Below are 16,382 nucleotides of genomic sequence, written 5' to 3' on the forward strand. Positions count from 1 at the left end.
GACCCTCCGCAGCCCCCGGTTCCAGACGGGGAACCGGATCTCCAGAGACCGTAACTGTAAGTCGCCGGAGGTCGCGCTGGAACCTCGGCCCGCCTGCGCCTCTGGGAAGTGAGCCGACTTTCCCCAACTCGACCGGGTCGGGCCGGGCCGGAGTCTGGGCCATCGGGAGCCTGGTGTCCCCTCGGCGGGTCCCCGACTCGCCCCTCTTTCGGACCCGGCGCGCCCGCCGATGCGCAGAACTTTCCGTGCCTCTCGGGCCGTCAGCTGCTGCTGCTGCTGCTGCAGAGAAGGGCCGGAGCGGGTCCTCCGAGTGAGATCGTGCAAATAAAAGCGCTGATCGCGGCGCCCGTCCCGCACCCCCTTTCCCTTCCTGGGTCTGCCCCGGTGTCTCTCCCATGACGGGGGACAGAGCGAGGGGTCAGATTGCCATCGCTGTTTGGTCCGGGACTTCCCCACGTGCACCTGCTTGTCCTGGCGACCTGGGTGTCCGTCCCGCTGGGTCCGTGCGGGGTGGGGAGCGTATTGGAGCCAGAAAGAGTGGCTGCTGCAAGCGCGAGCTCCGTGCCTTTCCCCGGAAACTGATGCCTCGTTTGTTTGTTTGTGTTTCGTTTCAACAGTGTTTCCGTTCCCCGCAAAAAGAAACACAAGCTAGAGCAGGAAGATGACGAGTAAGTTGCAGGTGCCATTTATTCGCTTGTCGTTTAATGATTGACCCTGTTTTGTGTCCTTCGTGATTTGTTTGCCGTGGAAAGATGGAAGGAGACGCAGGAACCGATAGCACTAGCAACATGGGTGGTGGTGCTTTAGAGAAAGTCACCGTGTGGCCGGCAGAGTCCGGGCACCTCCCGCTCTCCAATGGATTGGGAAGTTTTAATTTTGAACCATGTGAATATTACACACGCACACACAGTGAAAAGAATTCCAGGAGGATGTGTATTTAAAAGTCCTACCTTCCCAGCTCACAGCTCTCCCCAGAGTCAACCACCGTTAACTGCTTCCTGTATCTCCTCTGGAAGATAATTATAAAAAAACTTACACGCTTATCACTGTATATGCCTTCATTTGTAAGAAGATATATTGTTCACACTTATGCAACACAATCATCTCTTCATTCTACTTTCTTGTAGCTTGTTGCCTATGGGCACATAGAATTTACCTAATTCCTTTTGTAAGGCTAGGTATAGATCATCAGTATCCTGTGGATGGATTGCCAAGCTATTTCTAATTTTTTGCTATTACTAACAATTCTACCATGGGCTTTTTTTTTTTTTTTTTTTTTTTTGCATGTGAAGAAAGATAAAGACTGAATTTACGATGACTCTTTAAAAATTAAGTCTTTATTATTGAAATTATTACATGTGTCTCCGCCCACCCCCCCTCCTGCCCCAGGCCTTCACCACCCTATTGTCTGTGTCCCTGGATTATGCATATATGCATGCAAGTCCTTTGGTTGATCTCGTCCCACCCATTTCCACCTTCCCTCTGACATTCCAGTCTGTTCCATGCTTCTGTGTGTCTGGATCTATTTTTGTTCATCAGTTTATTTTGTTCATTAGATTCCACATATGAGAGATCCTGTGATACTTATCTTTCTCTTAATGGCTTATTTGGCTTAGCCCATGGCCATTCTTTTTAAATTCTTTGTATATATTTGCAAGTAGGTGAATGGATTTCCTAGACAGGAAATTGCTGGGCCTTAAATGTATGCATTTTAAATTTCTTTTTTTTTTTAAAGAATTTTTAAAAAATATATTTCTTTTTAAAAAAACATATTTCTTAATTGATTTCAGAGAAGAAGGAAGAGGGAGAGAGCTAGAAATATCAGTGATGAGAGAGAATCATTGATCAGCTGCCGCCTGCACGCCCCACACTGGGGATCAAGCCCACAGCCCGGGCATGTGCCCCAACTGGGAATTGACCAGGAATCGAACCGTGACCTCCTGGTTCATAGGTCCACGCTCAACCACTGAGCCATGCCGGAACTAGAGTTGTCAACTTATATTCTTTATAGCAGTGGAAATGTCTGTTTTTCATCTTCTCACCACATCTATATTTTTAAATTTTATGATCTAATAGGCAAAAATTGTATTCATAGGTAGGCAGTCAGTGGGGAGGGTTGGGGTGGGGGGATAAAAGAGGATATCCAGATGACCAGCCAAACGAAAAGATGTTCAACCTCATCAGTCTTTAGGGAAGTGCATATTAAAGCCACCATGATATAGGAGTGGTCATGGAGCATCAGGAACTCTCAAACACTATAGATGAGAATGTAAATTGGTATAGCACTTTGCGAAACAGGGTGGCATTATCTCATAAGTTGAAGGCACATGTACCTTTTAACCCACCAGTTCCCCTCCCGAGTATGTACGTGTGCACATCAGGAAACATACAAGATATTCTGGTCTTGAGATTGCACTTGCTAATGCCCAGACCATAAAGTACTTTTGGCCTAAATACTGAAATAGAACAGGGCTAGTTGCCATACAGCTTTCAACTAAACTGGTAATATCATGCTTGCAAATACTGCTTCATGATAAGAGTTTGAACAGTTGAACTTTCCTAAGGAGCTGGCAGTTTTAGTGAAAATGGCACAGAAGTAGGATTCAGGGGCTCTAGGGTGGGTCTGTCTGGTGCCCAACATGTAATTCTGTCTTACATGACATTTGGAGGGAGAACTTAAGTTTTTCTAGATCCTAGTTTCCAAATGTGCAAAACAAATTGGATTTGATGAACTCTAAGGTCTCTATGAAATATAAAATTTTCAAGGAAGTAAAGATAGTTTAAGTTTGAAGGTAGGGGAATAGTGTACCTCATTAATCAAGAACTCAGAGAGCCAACTGACAATATGGCATTTTGGAGAGGACCAAGAAATCATCAGCACCTGTAGTACTTAGACCAGACCTGATGAGGCATATGTTTTTGCCATAAGGGAATACGGGATGCCTACAGACCACTTTCTCATGTGACCAGTTTGATAGAGCAGCAGCAATATGACAAAATATGGCTGGTGCTGAATTGCTGCTTTGTGACTTTTGGTTCCTTACTCCCACTTGACCTATCCAGAACCAAATAGGAATGACTAAGTTTCCACATTGAACACTTATAATTTATAAAAGCAAGATCTTGTAGGTACAGCTTAGTTTGGCAGAGAGCAGTGGAAGAAAACCTTTCAAGGAGGCTGTGAGAATGACAGAAAAGAAAATGCGTGATTTTATAAACACACTGTCAGAAGTTATTAGAGTTCTTTCATATTAGAATTTGATTAGAGATAGGGATGATCTACATTTCATTTATATTCAGGATTTTCATTGAAAAAACTTTTTTTTCCAGTTGCCCAGTAAGAAAGAAAAGGCTAACTGAAGCAGGGCTCTGTGCTGGTCCTAATGACTGGATTCTTTGTGCACATCAGGATATAGAGGGTCATGGAGTAAGTCCATGCACTAGTGGCCTTTCTGCACCTGCCATGTTAGATGTTATTTGTGAAGAAATGGATCAGACCACTGGAGAACCACAGTGTGAAGTTGCCAGAAGGAGGCTTCAGGAAATTGAGGACAGGTAAATGGGCAGCGTATATAACGGGCTTGTTGCTGTTCCTATGTAATGTCTCTACTCTTTTAAGCTAGTCTAATTCATCACTTGATGATACCTTGATCCTCAACCTCTTAGAGAAACTGTAAAAATAAGGGAACTCAAAATGTACATATTAAATGTTAAAGTAAGCTCTTCTTGTAGAACTGTACAGAATTTTTTCACTTACTACTATCTCTGAATATTAATTTTTGGTTTATGGGAGTTTCAGGGAGACATTCTTTTTTAAAAAAATATGTTTTTATTGATTTCAGAGAGGAAGGGAGAGGGAGAGAGAGAGAAAAATCAATGATGACAGAGAGTCATCGATTGGCTTCCTCATGCACACCCCCTATTGGGGATCAAGCCTGCAACCCAGGCATGTGCCCTTGACCGGAATCGAACCTGGGACCCTTCAGTCCACAGGCTGACGCTCTATCCACTGAGCCAGACCAGCTAGGGCCAGGGACACATTCTTCAACTTTGCATCTAATATAAAACTTTTATTAAATGAAATGTTGAATAACTATTCTGTGTATAATTTTTTCATTCATGTATAGCCTCATGTTTTACTTGACCTTTTGCTATAGCACCTGTTACTTTTATCCTTTTTTATTTTAATTTTTTTCCAATTACTAGAATATATAATAGTTTGACTAAGTTTTTTTCTCTGCTTCTTCTGCCTTTATTTAGAATAATTGACGAAGATGAAGAAGTTGAAGCTGACAGAAATATTAACCATCTCCCCAGTCTTGTCCTTTCTGATGCTATGAAAACAGGTTTGAAGAGGGAATTTGATGAAGTCTTTACAAAGAAAATGATTGAGTCCATGTAAGTTTTGGTTCCTGGTTTCCATTTACTTATGATCTTGAAAACCCAGAGTCTCTAGACATTGCCTATCCTAGCCTAGCCGTCTCTTCACCTCCTGATCACCAGCCAAGGGAAAGAGCAGTAGGTTTTGTGTTAGTCTAGGTTGCAGACCTTTTTAGTTCATTGGAGTGAGCAAAATGCTCTGCAAGAAAGTTTGAAGAATGCAATAGTTTGCCTACTTAACCCTTGGATTCCTTGAATACAGTCCTGAAATGCACTGTATTCTATTTGGGAATGGGAGGATTGGCAAGGAAGAGCCCATTCTCTTAAATTCTTATGATAGGACATAGGATCCACATTTCAAAACCTCTTGTTTACCTGGCTTCTCAATCATCCAGGAACACTATCAAGACCTAGGAAACAAACAAACAAAAATGTCTCCCAGCAGTCAGAAAAGAGAGTTATCACAAAGGTTACAGATCAAAACTCATATGTTTGTCTTATAGTGTATATAGCCTCTCAAGGCCTTTAGCTGTAAGCACCATTATTCCCCTAATATAGACACAGTTTCATTTTTCTGGTTCCCTAGATCATCAGAGTAGAAATAGCTAGTGAGAGCAGAACAAACAGACTTGTTGTGAGTAATGAAAGTATAGTGTGAGGACGAGAGGAAACTGGGAAGCAAACATAAGACCCTAAACTAAAAAGCAAAACATCCTGGAGCTCATTAACATAAGAGCGCATGATAGCTCGGTAATTCTTGTATCCTTGAGCCTAGGTGGTCTCCAGTCCTCAGCATCTGCTGTGGGCAGGTTATAAGTGCCATTTATGTGCTGCCTAGATAAGACTTGAGACTCAGGGTACGTGGCATATACCTGGTACCTTCTCGTAGGGCACCAGTCCCAGGGATGCTAGGTAGATGAAGCATTACTGCCTTTGGCCATAGTGGGTTCAGCGCTGCTTGATGTTAGATCACAGCCCCTAACTTGAGCTTATAATTAACTACCCAACCCTGAGGATGGGTCAATAGTTTAGCCAAGAGAAAGCAGGTCACGTTACTCTCCAGCCTAAAACATAGCACTTTCTGCTCTTGGTAGTTTTCCAGAAGCTCACCTTCGGAGATACTCTTCATTGTTTGTGTTTTATTTTGCTTTACTTGCCTTTGGGCTCCAGAAACCATCGAACCATTAGTGACTGGGGGAGGTTTGGTGGGAGCAGACACAGGCATTAGGCACATTTGGCTTACTGCAAAAAGAATTATACTTTTTAAAAAATATATTTGTATTGATTTCAAAGAGGAAAGGAGAGGGAGAGAGAGATAGAAACATCAATAATGAGAGAGAATCACTGGATTGGCTGCTTTCTGCATGCCTCCAACTGGGGATCAAGCCTGCAACTTGGGCATGTGCCCTGAGTGGGAATCGAACCATGACCTCCTGGTTCATAGGTCAATGCTCAACCACTGAGCCACACCTGCCAGGCAACATATTTCATAGCTATACTAAGCAAAGGGCATACTGAGATACTTTTAATGTATTTGTCCAGTGCTTCGTTTTCATTTATAATAGGTTAGTACAAGATAGTAGCCCACGTCAATGTGTCTCTCTCCCATCAATGTTTCTCTCTCTCCCACCTCTCTCCTTTCCACTCTGTCTAAAAAAAAGTTATATTAAATCAAGGGCCTCTATTTTTCACATTGGATGTTTATATTCTAATCACAGCATCAGTACAACCAGTTGGTTTGGTTAAAAATGCATGCAGAACTGTAAAATTTTATGTATCTGAATATCCTTTCTAAAAATTCATTTGCATTATTATAATCTCTTTTGATGCTTTCAGTGTGTAATTCTACATATTAGACAGTAGACTAGCTTCTCAACATATATCTTTTATTTTCACATCTTAGAATTTTTAATAAAAATCTGTATTTTATTTCTTAGGAGCCGTCCTTCCATGGAGCTCGTGCTCTGGAAACCTCTCCCTGAACTCCTTTCTGATAAGCCAAAGCCGCCATCTAACGCTAAGAACTACACAAGAGAGAGCCAAGCTAAGCAAGCCGCCGCCGGCACCACCTTCCCTAGGAGAACTGAACTGTTCTTGGAACCTCGGCAAACAGGGCTGCCGATGTACAATAGTTTGGAGACAGCTGCTTGCACAGAAGAAGAGATGGAACTCTAGAAATGTGTTTCTATACTAAAGTTGTCAAATTTTTGAAGGCTCATGTGTTTATTCATGAGCCTGCTAATATAGCATAGGGACTTGAAAGTTATGAAACGGGTGTAAGAACATCTCCACCTGTGGTTTGGGGTGGGCCTCTCATTTTGGGTAGCCATTTCTTAAATTCAACGTTTTGCCAAGGAAGCTTGCCTCAAGGGAAAAGCTATTTTCTAGAGGCATTATTTTTGTGAGCTTACAGTCTGCACAGGCAAGTATAGACACTCCGTGTGTAAGGGTGACTTAAATCATCTGTCACATTGTTTAACCATTCAGAAACTTGGAGAATACTGAGACTCTTGAGTTGAAAAAGATGCATTAAGAAAAAAGGGTACTGCTACTACAACTGAATCCTGACAGTTGAATCCCAGCTTCATCTGTAGATATGAACTCTGATTACAGCGGTGACTATGATTGGGGAGAAGGAGGGAAGAAAGCAGTAGCTCAAGCCTATTGCTAAGAAATTTAACAGAGGCTCTGAAACTTGTACAGTAGTTGTCATTTCAATGTAGCTAAGTTGATTAAATAGCCAGTAGCATTGTGGCTCACCTCTCTGCCTCTGAAAATGCAATGAAAATACAAAGAAAAGGTTTTTCCTTTGAGGCTTTTTTGCTCTGTGTTACTGTAGTTCCTGGGATTCCCTTGCATAATTGATAAACCGAACTATTCAGTAATGTTTACAACTTAATTAACTTGGATAATTTAAAAGATTTTGAGAAAACCCATGTGCAAGTTGGCTATGGGAGAAGCATCTCTTGGGTAATCCTGAGGAAGTGCTGTGTCAGCCAAGCCCAGTATTGATCACTTCAGTAGCTAAAAAAAGGTACCTGTATGAGCAAGTTGAGTTTTAAATGTTAATTTAGAAACAATGACTGGATAATTAACAGAACATACGGGCAGGCCATGTTGAGATTTACTGAAATAGCCAGTTTGCCTGGTGCTTCAACTATTATGCAGTAGCCGAAAAGTTGGTAGAGAAGAGCTTCCTGCGAGCAGGCAGGAAGTCTTCAGTTTTCAGACGTAAACCAGCTCAAGGTGTCCTGTGGGGATAACCAAGTTTAAAGTGTTTTCTCAGGAAGAACTTTTCTGTGTGGCAAGGACTCAGTAGTGCAAAGTGAAATGACAGTTCCTTTAATGCTACAGAATATTCACTATAACTTATTAAATGAGTGTAATAGTGTAATATTGGCCCTTTCCTCACATAGCAGGAGACCACCTAGTTCTTTTTGTTTTCTGGGTTTCTTCTCCCTTTGTAGGAATCAAATACCTTGTATAGAAAAAAAAAGATTTATACCAAGTATAGAGGTAACTTTTTAGAAACTAGCTCCCAGGCATTTTGAAACACATGCTGAAATCCTTCCCCTTGTTACAGATGGTGTAGAAGTCACAAGTCTGTTTATTGGACTGTTTCTTCTCTTGCCTTTTGTTCCTGCTTTCTCTATTTCTGTCTGGACAGTCAGGAAAAGATTTAATGTTTAATATTTAAACAAAATATTTAATGTCTACACAATAAAATTATTCAAACTTCAAACCAGTATTTAAACCAGTTGGAAACCAGCTAATAGTTTCTTAATCTCAGCTTTAGAGATGAATGTAAACTGTATTCTGTTGAAATCTGCCTGTGTCTGATTCATGCCATTTGAAAAACTCCTGCCTTTAGGTCATTGTTTAATGGGACCAACTTGTAAAGTTTGTCGCCTTAAAGAAACCTCCATGTTAAAAACTTTGTTCTATTGCAACCCAAAAACATGAAGCAACTCCCGGAATTTGGAGTTAATCCCAGTGTTAGCGTGGAGGGGAGGTGACAGCTTTCCCAAGAAGCACCCAAACACACGATTGTCTTCTATAGGAATGTTGGGCAGGCCTTTGATCAAGGGTCCGTGTAATGAAAAGGAGGAAGAGAGAGCCCCCAGACCAAGGCTCTGATACCATAGGCAAATACAGGAGAGAATTAAGATTCTGTTTATTAAAATCTAAACAGAACTTGTTTCAGGAGTCAAGTGATCTGACATGACAATTCTTTCTGCAGGAAAATGGATGTTCAATGCTCCTTTCTAAACTTGCACACGTTTATACTAAAATGGTCTTCATCCTTGTGGTGCTTATTCACCTGAGCCGTCTCCACAGCCCCCATGCTTCTGTTTTGTTTTTCTTTTTATAGCATAAGACTTTTAGTTTTGCCTTAAGGTTTCCCCAGGGGAATAACATCTTTTCATTTTGTACAGCTTTTGCAGCATGGATCAAACATTGGCTTTCTATGTTAATGTATGAAGAGGAAAAATTATCTAAAGCAGGTGAGCTTTAATGAACAAATGTATATTTTCTCTGAGTTTGAATAGGGTGTGTGGATTTTTTTAAAAAAATTAATATGAAGAAAGTAAGTCCAGTTCTCACATGTTAATCAGTCAAATAAAAAAACCCTCATTCTTGAAAAGGTGCAAATGTAAAATTTAGGAAAATAACTAGAACCATGAGAAGAATGCTTACCAGCAAGTTCATTAATTATTTTGGATTTAGAACTTGGTTTTGTTTCTTAATAGTGATAAGAATGGTGCAGTCCTAGGAAAGTTCTGGAAAATGCTGTCAATTTTGCTTTAAAACGAGAATCTGGTGTTTCTGTATTTGTTTTCAATAAAACTTCCTAAGTGTTTTGGACTTTTTGAGATATTTGTATTTCTGTACTTAAGTAAATATAACAATCACTTGTTTGCTTTCCTCTAAATTGTATTTCAAGTAGCATTCATATCAGTGAGGGGCTTAAATATATTCTGAAGAGATGATTATGTTGGGTTAAAGGTAAGTTTCATAAATGAATTAGCTCTTTACAAAACAGGCATAGTATGTCTTGCCGTTCCTAAAATCCCTAGAATGCTATCCACTCTTAGCAATTCACTACTGTTGTATGAACAGCATTGATTGGTAATGGTGATTAATTGCCAGTATTCAAGATGGCAGTGGTGACTGAGCCTTCAAAAATGTTCAAATATGGAGTTGAAAAGGGTGCATAATGTTCACAGTTCTGTTGTTTTTATAGGTTAGGACCTTTAAAAATAAGGAATAGGAAAGTTCCAGGATGCTCAATTACATGATCATTCCTTTCCTGAGTTGACAGGTCACTGGGTGGCAGTATTGCCTACATATTTACAACCATTGTTTGATAAATGTGGATTCCCTGATTTACGGGCAGGTTAAGTTTGGGTTATAATTATACAGAAAACTTGGGATCTTTTGTTTTTTACCAAAATTTGGAAATCACAGCTAAAAGTTATTTTTAAAAGTTCTTTCACAGGCTTAAAAACTAAAAACCTTAGATACTGACAAGATAGTATAATCCAATTCACTAGGTGCAGTGTTCAGACTTCACCAGTGGTTTTACAGTCTTTTTGCAGCAATACCTAAAATGTCATTTGGTTTTATTGATAACGTGTTTTAGGCAGTGTAACATTTAATTCCTTGAGGGGGAGCCCTGGCCATTGTGGCTCGGTTGAGTGTTGTTTTGTGCATTGAAAGGTCACTGGTTCAATTCTTGGTCAGGGCACATGCCCAGGTTGTAGGTTTAATCCCCATTGGGGGTTGTGCGGGAGGCAGCTGATCAATAATTTTCTCTCTCCTTCCCCCTCTCTAAAGTTAATTAAAAACACACAAACATTTAATTCCTTGAGGGGATATTTAGTTTTGTGTATATCCATTTGGTTCACATATTCTGCCAGTGGCATTGTAGATATGACAACTCCAGCAAGGTAAGGATGTCGTCTTTCAACAACTGATTAGTGGGTAAGTAAGCCAGTCTTCCTGTCCCTTAATGAACATTGGGTCAAAGGGTAAAGATTTAATTCTTAGACTATTAGACTTTAACCTATGCCATAAAATATTCCTGGAGTACGCAGCATGACCTGTCTACAGTTCTGGCCTACTTTGTGTTTGCTCTAGTAGTATTCCTAGAAAAGCAAGGAAGCCCAGAGATTGGTGTTCCAAGGCCCAGGGAAATGGTGCGCAGGCATGTCACCTGATTTTTTTAATCTGTTATGGACAGCCCTCTGCATTTAATAGAAATTGTGTTTTGGTTTTGTAGGAAAAGGTCTTGATTTTTACTTCTAACCATTCGATTTAGTGTTTCAATATGAAGACATCTTGAATACCAGGTGTTTTCTCAAGACTGAGTAGTGTTTAGTAATTTTCACCCATCTGTGCAGGAAATGAAAACCCTGATAACCTACACAGTTTATGCATGTCCTGTGTGTTATTCCTGTTAGTACAGCTGCCTCTTTCATGTGATGTCAGTGAATGTAAATGACTTGAGCCTCAATTTTGATGCTTCTATTATGATGGAAGCTTAAAATGCATCTGTAATTACATCTGCCTACACGATCTCTAAATAGATTCTCAGCTCTTAAGTTTTCAGTTATAGAAAATCAGGTGATCAAGTTTTTAGTCATGAGGACAGCTGGAGGCTGTCCTTACATTTACGATACAGAAACTGAGTCTAAGCAAGCTTGCATGCCACGCACCAGGATTGGGCTCTGGCTTCAGTGACCAGGGATCTTAGGCTGTTTTGCCTTAAAGTATGCTTGTGGACATGCCTCCAATCACACCGAAAGCGTTCCCTTGTACTGGGTTGAAACTATACCGTTTGTGCCTTGCTGCTTGGGACTGAATTCCATTTGTCTACTTCAGTTTGACCTCCCCAGAGGTTGTCTTAACATTGGCATAGAATGCTGGCATAGGTGAAATGTCAGTAAGTGAGGGAAACCCTTTACTATCTCATAAAAGGATTCCCACCATGAAGGATGAGGAGGCCATCAAGTCTCTAGAACAGGTGCAATGTTTTGTGAAACAAGTTCTGGAGTATGTATATCTAATTCTGTCATTAAAACCCTTCCAAAATTGATTAGGAGAGAAGAGCTAACTTTTTAGTGCATAGGATGGTGCCTAGGATGTCCTAAGTGCTTATAACATACCATCTCTGAATCCTTTAGCAACTGGTAGACATATATTATGCCCCTTTACAGATGAGAAAATAAGTGGTATGTCCAGGATTACCCAGCTAACCAGTGGCTGAGTTGAGCCAGGGAGTCTGATTCTAGAAAGTGCTCTTAAACCCTTTAATAATGGCAAGAAAATCTTGATATTTAATGGCATGCCCTTCTCTCACATGAGATGGTATAGCAAAACAGTGGTTAAGGGTTCTAGCTCTGCCACTTACTAGCTGTGATAATGGTCTGTTGTTAGGCTGAAGAAATGATCTGAAATATAGTAACTGCTCAAAGAGTAGATTATATCACTTATGGCCTTCAGGAATTGTAGCAATTACAGTAATTACAGGGAAAAAACCTTCAGGCACTTTAAAAGTGGCATGCTTACTGAAGATGGATAAATCACTACCATGGCAAACAGTGGGACACCTGGGAAGAACATGATAAGATCCAAGAAGGAATCATAGAACAAAGACTGCATTGCACTTTTTAATTGCATGGGTAGTTTTAAATAAATGAAGAAAGCACCTTCCAAAAGATACACTAGCAGAGAAAGATTCCATCAGCATTTACATAGTAAATTTCTGTAACTTTACAAAAGATTCTTGATCTTTACTTGAACTGTACATGAGGGAAAAGGAGCCCCCTCAGCTAGGTTTCTCTCTGCTTGCAGAAGCAAACTAAAGTCCCTAAAAATCAGAGGCAGGCCTAGGACGCTGAGAAGGAAGAGAAATGATAAAGGGCCATTCATAAATTCCCTGTCTGAGGTCCCTTTGTAAGTACTTTAGAGCAAACTACTGCCTTTAAGATACTACCTCAAAAGCTGCAATTCTGGATATAGTACTATATCTGAGTACCTTGGGACGGCTGAATGTCTCAAAAGACAATACTTGGGGTGACCTGTGAGGTTTAACAGACAAATATTTTGCTGTGCATCTTCTACTTTGGCTTTCTGAATGAAGCACAGAGACAGGCTTCTCTGCTCTCTTTCAGGCAGTGTAAAAATCAAGGCAAAGGGCAATGTTGGGTCATCCTTTAGACACTTATCAGCTGGGGAAAGAGTTCATTGGCAAAGGTGTCCTCCCAGGAATGGTCTGCACCAAGCAGGGAGGACATGTCGCTGAAAGGGGAAGGGGAGCCCTCATATGTACAGTCACTATAAGCATCCAGGAGGCAGGAAGATGGCTTCAGGCAGTGGCCGGCTGAAAGGAGATCTGGGATACCCAGCTCTGGAATGAAGTCATCTACAAGTTCTTCCTTCACGGAGACAGCGAATTCAGGGGGATCTTTCTCTGAGGGGCTGGAAGGTGCTTCCTCAATTTTCACTACCACATCGGCTTGGCTCTCGGTCTCAGAGGGCATCTCTAAGACCAGGGGCTTGGTATATACGTGGTCAAAACGAATCAGTTCATTAATGGCTTCCAGCTTGGCTGATGACGTCCCCAGTGATGGAGAAGGGGGGGCTGGTAAGGAACTGGGTCCTTCTGGGTAGACCTCTGGGAGCTGCTCCAGGCTGGTCGACTCTGGGGAAGGACATCTGAGGAACATGACTGGGTCCAAGTTGAACAGGATGCCCAACAGGATATCAGACTGCAAGAGGCAAAAATTAGAATGCACCTGAGAATCTACCTAGAACACGAAGTACTAGGCCCTGTAATATAAATTAATCAATTATGCTATAGGCCAGTGGTTCTCAACCTTCCTAATACCACGACCTTTTAATACAGTTCCTCATGTTGTGGTGACCCCCAATTTCATTGTTACAAATTGAACATAATTAAAGCATAGTGATTAATCACAAAAACAATATGTAATTATATATGTGTTTTCCGATGGTCTTAGGCGACCCCTGTGAAAGGGTTGCCCATGTTATGGTTGTTTACAACTCCAGTGTAGAGACCACAAAATCTGAAATATTTAGATCGGTGGTTCTCAACCTTCCTAATGCCGCTACCCTTTAATACAGTTCCTCATGTTGTGTTGACCCCCAATTTCATTGTTACAAATTGAACATAATTAAAGCATAGTGATTTAATCACAAAACAATATGTAATTATATATGTGTTTTCCGATGGTCTTAGGCGACCTCTGTGAAAGGGTCGTTTGACCCCCAAAGGGGTCACGACCCACAGGTTGAGAACCGCTGCTATAGGATAACCTCCGAACCCACCCGACCCATTTATCTACACTTCACTCCATGCTCTGAATCACCTGGAAACACGAAGATAGTTGATGTTCACCCCTAACCCAACCCAAACCAACTTCTGTCCTAATCTGTCTGGTAGGAATATCGGGCATCAACCATGGAATTAACTAGTGATAACACCTCTTCAGTAAACCCAAACAGCCCCTACCTCAGAGTCTGAAGAGTCAACACTGTCAGAATCCATGGGGAGATGTTCTGGAGGGGTGACAACTGGGCCTGCACCTGCTGCAGAGGTGCACGTAGTCTGAGTGCTGCGGACTCAGCAGACCCGGCCACTGGCCTCGCTCCATTCCCCTGGGAGGAAAAACCAAAGTGAATAAACAGCTGAGCATCCCCAAGGAAATGCTCACCAGGCAGCTGAGATTCGAAACTTCCAATACATTTAGAAAACTAATCTTCAGAGCCGAAATATTTCCCTGACCTTTGTCATTTCCATTTTCTTGAGTCCTCAAGAAAAGATGAGAAAAGGGAGTAAGACTAGCCTTTTTAAAAAACTCTATTTTTATTGATTTCAAAGAAGAAGGGAGAGGGAGGGAGAGACAGAAACATCAATGATGAATGAGAAACAATCATTGATCAGCTGCCTCCCTGACCAGGAATCAAACTGTGACCTCCTGGTTCATAGGTTGTTACTCAACCACTGAACCACATGGGCCAGGCAAAACTAACTTTTTCATTGTGGTTTTGCATGCCATGAAACATTTTTACTCCTAAATAATATCCTAGTGATATTCTCCATAATAATAATATTCCTCATCTATAGATTAAATTAATCCATAGATTAAAAGCCATAAATCTTCTAGCAGAGAAGTGTTGCTATCAAAATGAGTCCTTTCCCTGCTTATTCACATTCATCAAAAAGCTTCTATAATGTTAGTAGCATTCAAAGTCAGATTTGACTGGCCCTCTCACGCTGGTTCTCCCTAACGCTGGCACATCTTATGGGCTATCGGCATTTGTTAGTACTTGCTCTGAGAGCGCCATGTAACTTATTAAGGATCAGGACTTGTACCATTCAATACACACTTGAAAATAAGTAAGTGTCATTAAAGAGGCCATGTCACGCCACTTAGAAACGGTTCTCCCATTCGGCACCAGATAAAGGAGATACTTGCCTTGGTATCTTCCTCCTCCTCCTCCTCAGTAGCCAGGGCATCCATGCCCAGGCGCTGTCTTAACTCCTGGTTCTCCACCACAAGGCCATGGGTTTTCTCTCGTAAAAGTTGATTTTCCAGCAGAAGTTTCTGGTTCTGGAAGAAAGTTCGTAAGAGTCTATTAAAACATCGAATTCTTTCACTTAATACACCCGATGAGAGTTTCACTTCAATTAATTTCCCTTCCTTCTCCTTTGGGAAAACTATGCTTATCCAGGTCACACTAGGTATTAGAAAGGCCAGGTCATAATGACTAAAAATAAGCTATTTAAGAAGTGCCAGTTCATGGGGGTCACAAATAACACAATGCCTCCAACTAACACAGACCTCAGCAAAGGGTGACTTGTAGCTTTAGTTTAGATATGATGACCAAAAAAAAAAATCCTATCTTGAATTGGCAGGTAATAACAAAAGTGGACCATAAAATCAAAATATGAAAAAATATATATAAATAATCATTATTTAGGATGTGTCAATGGCAACAGGTTAAGATCAGGTGTACCCTAGAAGGGGAAGGGAACCGTTCGTGGACTTTGGCCACGCCAGGAAGGGACTCAAGTGTAAGCAATGATTTCTTTCCTCCTCTGCTCTCAATAATTTCTTAGCACTACCTTGAAAAACACTGCTGTAATTCAACAACTTTGAAACAGATCCAGTACCATCTGCCTGCGGGTGGGTCATTTTCTCTCATCCAGCTTCACCATTTAGCCAACTACCTTGCCCACCCTGACTTAGTATACACACACACACACCCACACATATATATATTTCTTTTATTGATTTCAGAGAGAAAGGGAGTCAGAGAGAGAGATAGAAACATCAATGGTGAGAGAGAATCAATGATCGGTTGCCTCCTGCACGCCCCCTACTGGGGATTGAGCCCACAACCCAGGCATGTGCCCTTGCATGGAATCAAACCCGGGACCCTTCAGTCCGCAGGCTGACGCTCTATCCACTGAGCCAAGCTGGCCAGGGCTAGTCTTAACTTTTAATCACATGTTCCATTTTATTCCAAAGGGACCGACACAGCTTGGGGTGGGCAGCGAATATCAGAACATTTACCAGGGAAGGATACACAACAGAGAGAAGAGTTTTTGTTTTTTTTTTAGCTTTAAGTATTTTTACCTCTTCTTCCAAATCGACCACTTGCTGCTCCAGCTCGCTCATCCGAGCTTTCTTTCTGTCTCTGGCGGTCTGGGCTGCAACTCTGTTTTTCAGTTTCCTGCGAACAGAAGGGGCATGCCACACTGAGTCATCTCCCGCCTTCTTTCTATCTTTATTTGAAAACTCGGCCAGCTGGTGCTTTCACATACATGTACAGCATCCGGTAGACGAAGGGTAAAAAATACGACCCAGGCTCCATCCCCCTCGACAAAACAAAACAAAAACACAGCCTTCTCTCAGCCTATCTTGAAGACCTGCTTTATTCTCTCTCTCCCCCCTCCCCCCCCCCCCCCT

The 16,382-nt window shown here is 41.4% G+C and overlaps 2 protein-coding genes across 3 annotated transcripts in view; one reads left to right on the forward strand and one right to left on the reverse strand.

Moving 5' to 3' along the window:
- The window catches only part of CCDC117 (coiled-coil domain containing 117), a 10,693-nt gene extending 1,447 nt beyond the window's left edge, over positions 1-9,246 (forward strand). Inside the window, exons 2-5 of one of the 2 annotated variants that reach the window (XM_005869717.2) lie at positions 618-668; positions 3,331-3,555; positions 4,261-4,398; positions 6,318-9,246. In XM_005869717.2, the coding sequence (XP_005869779.1) occupies positions 618-668; positions 3,331-3,555; positions 4,261-4,398; positions 6,318-6,555 (652 nt within the window). In that variant the 3' untranslated portion in view covers positions 6,556-9,246. Of the gene's footprint in view, positions 1-617; positions 669-3,330; positions 3,556-4,260; positions 4,399-6,317 lie in introns of those variants that run through there. The other variant, XM_005869718.2, reaches the window with a different exon arrangement.
- Positions 9,247-12,039: 2,793 nt separating this feature from the next.
- XBP1 (X-box binding protein 1) lies at positions 12,040-16,229 on the reverse strand (the record flags this gene model as incomplete). The annotated part of the gene is given in 5 exon segments (XM_014542425.1): positions 12,040-13,154; positions 13,919-14,002; positions 14,005-14,064; positions 14,886-15,020; positions 16,050-16,229. Coding segments are annotated over 5 exon segments (1,014 nt in total), but the record flags the coding sequence as incomplete, so codon positions are not given.
- Positions 16,230-16,382: the final 153 nt, after the last annotated feature.

This window comes from Myotis brandtii, unplaced genomic scaffold, assembly GCF_000412655.1.
Source record: "Myotis brandtii unplaced genomic scaffold, ASM41265v1 scaffold303, whole genome shotgun sequence".
Taxonomy (NCBI): domain Eukaryota; kingdom Metazoa; phylum Chordata; class Mammalia; order Chiroptera; family Vespertilionidae; genus Myotis; species Myotis brandtii.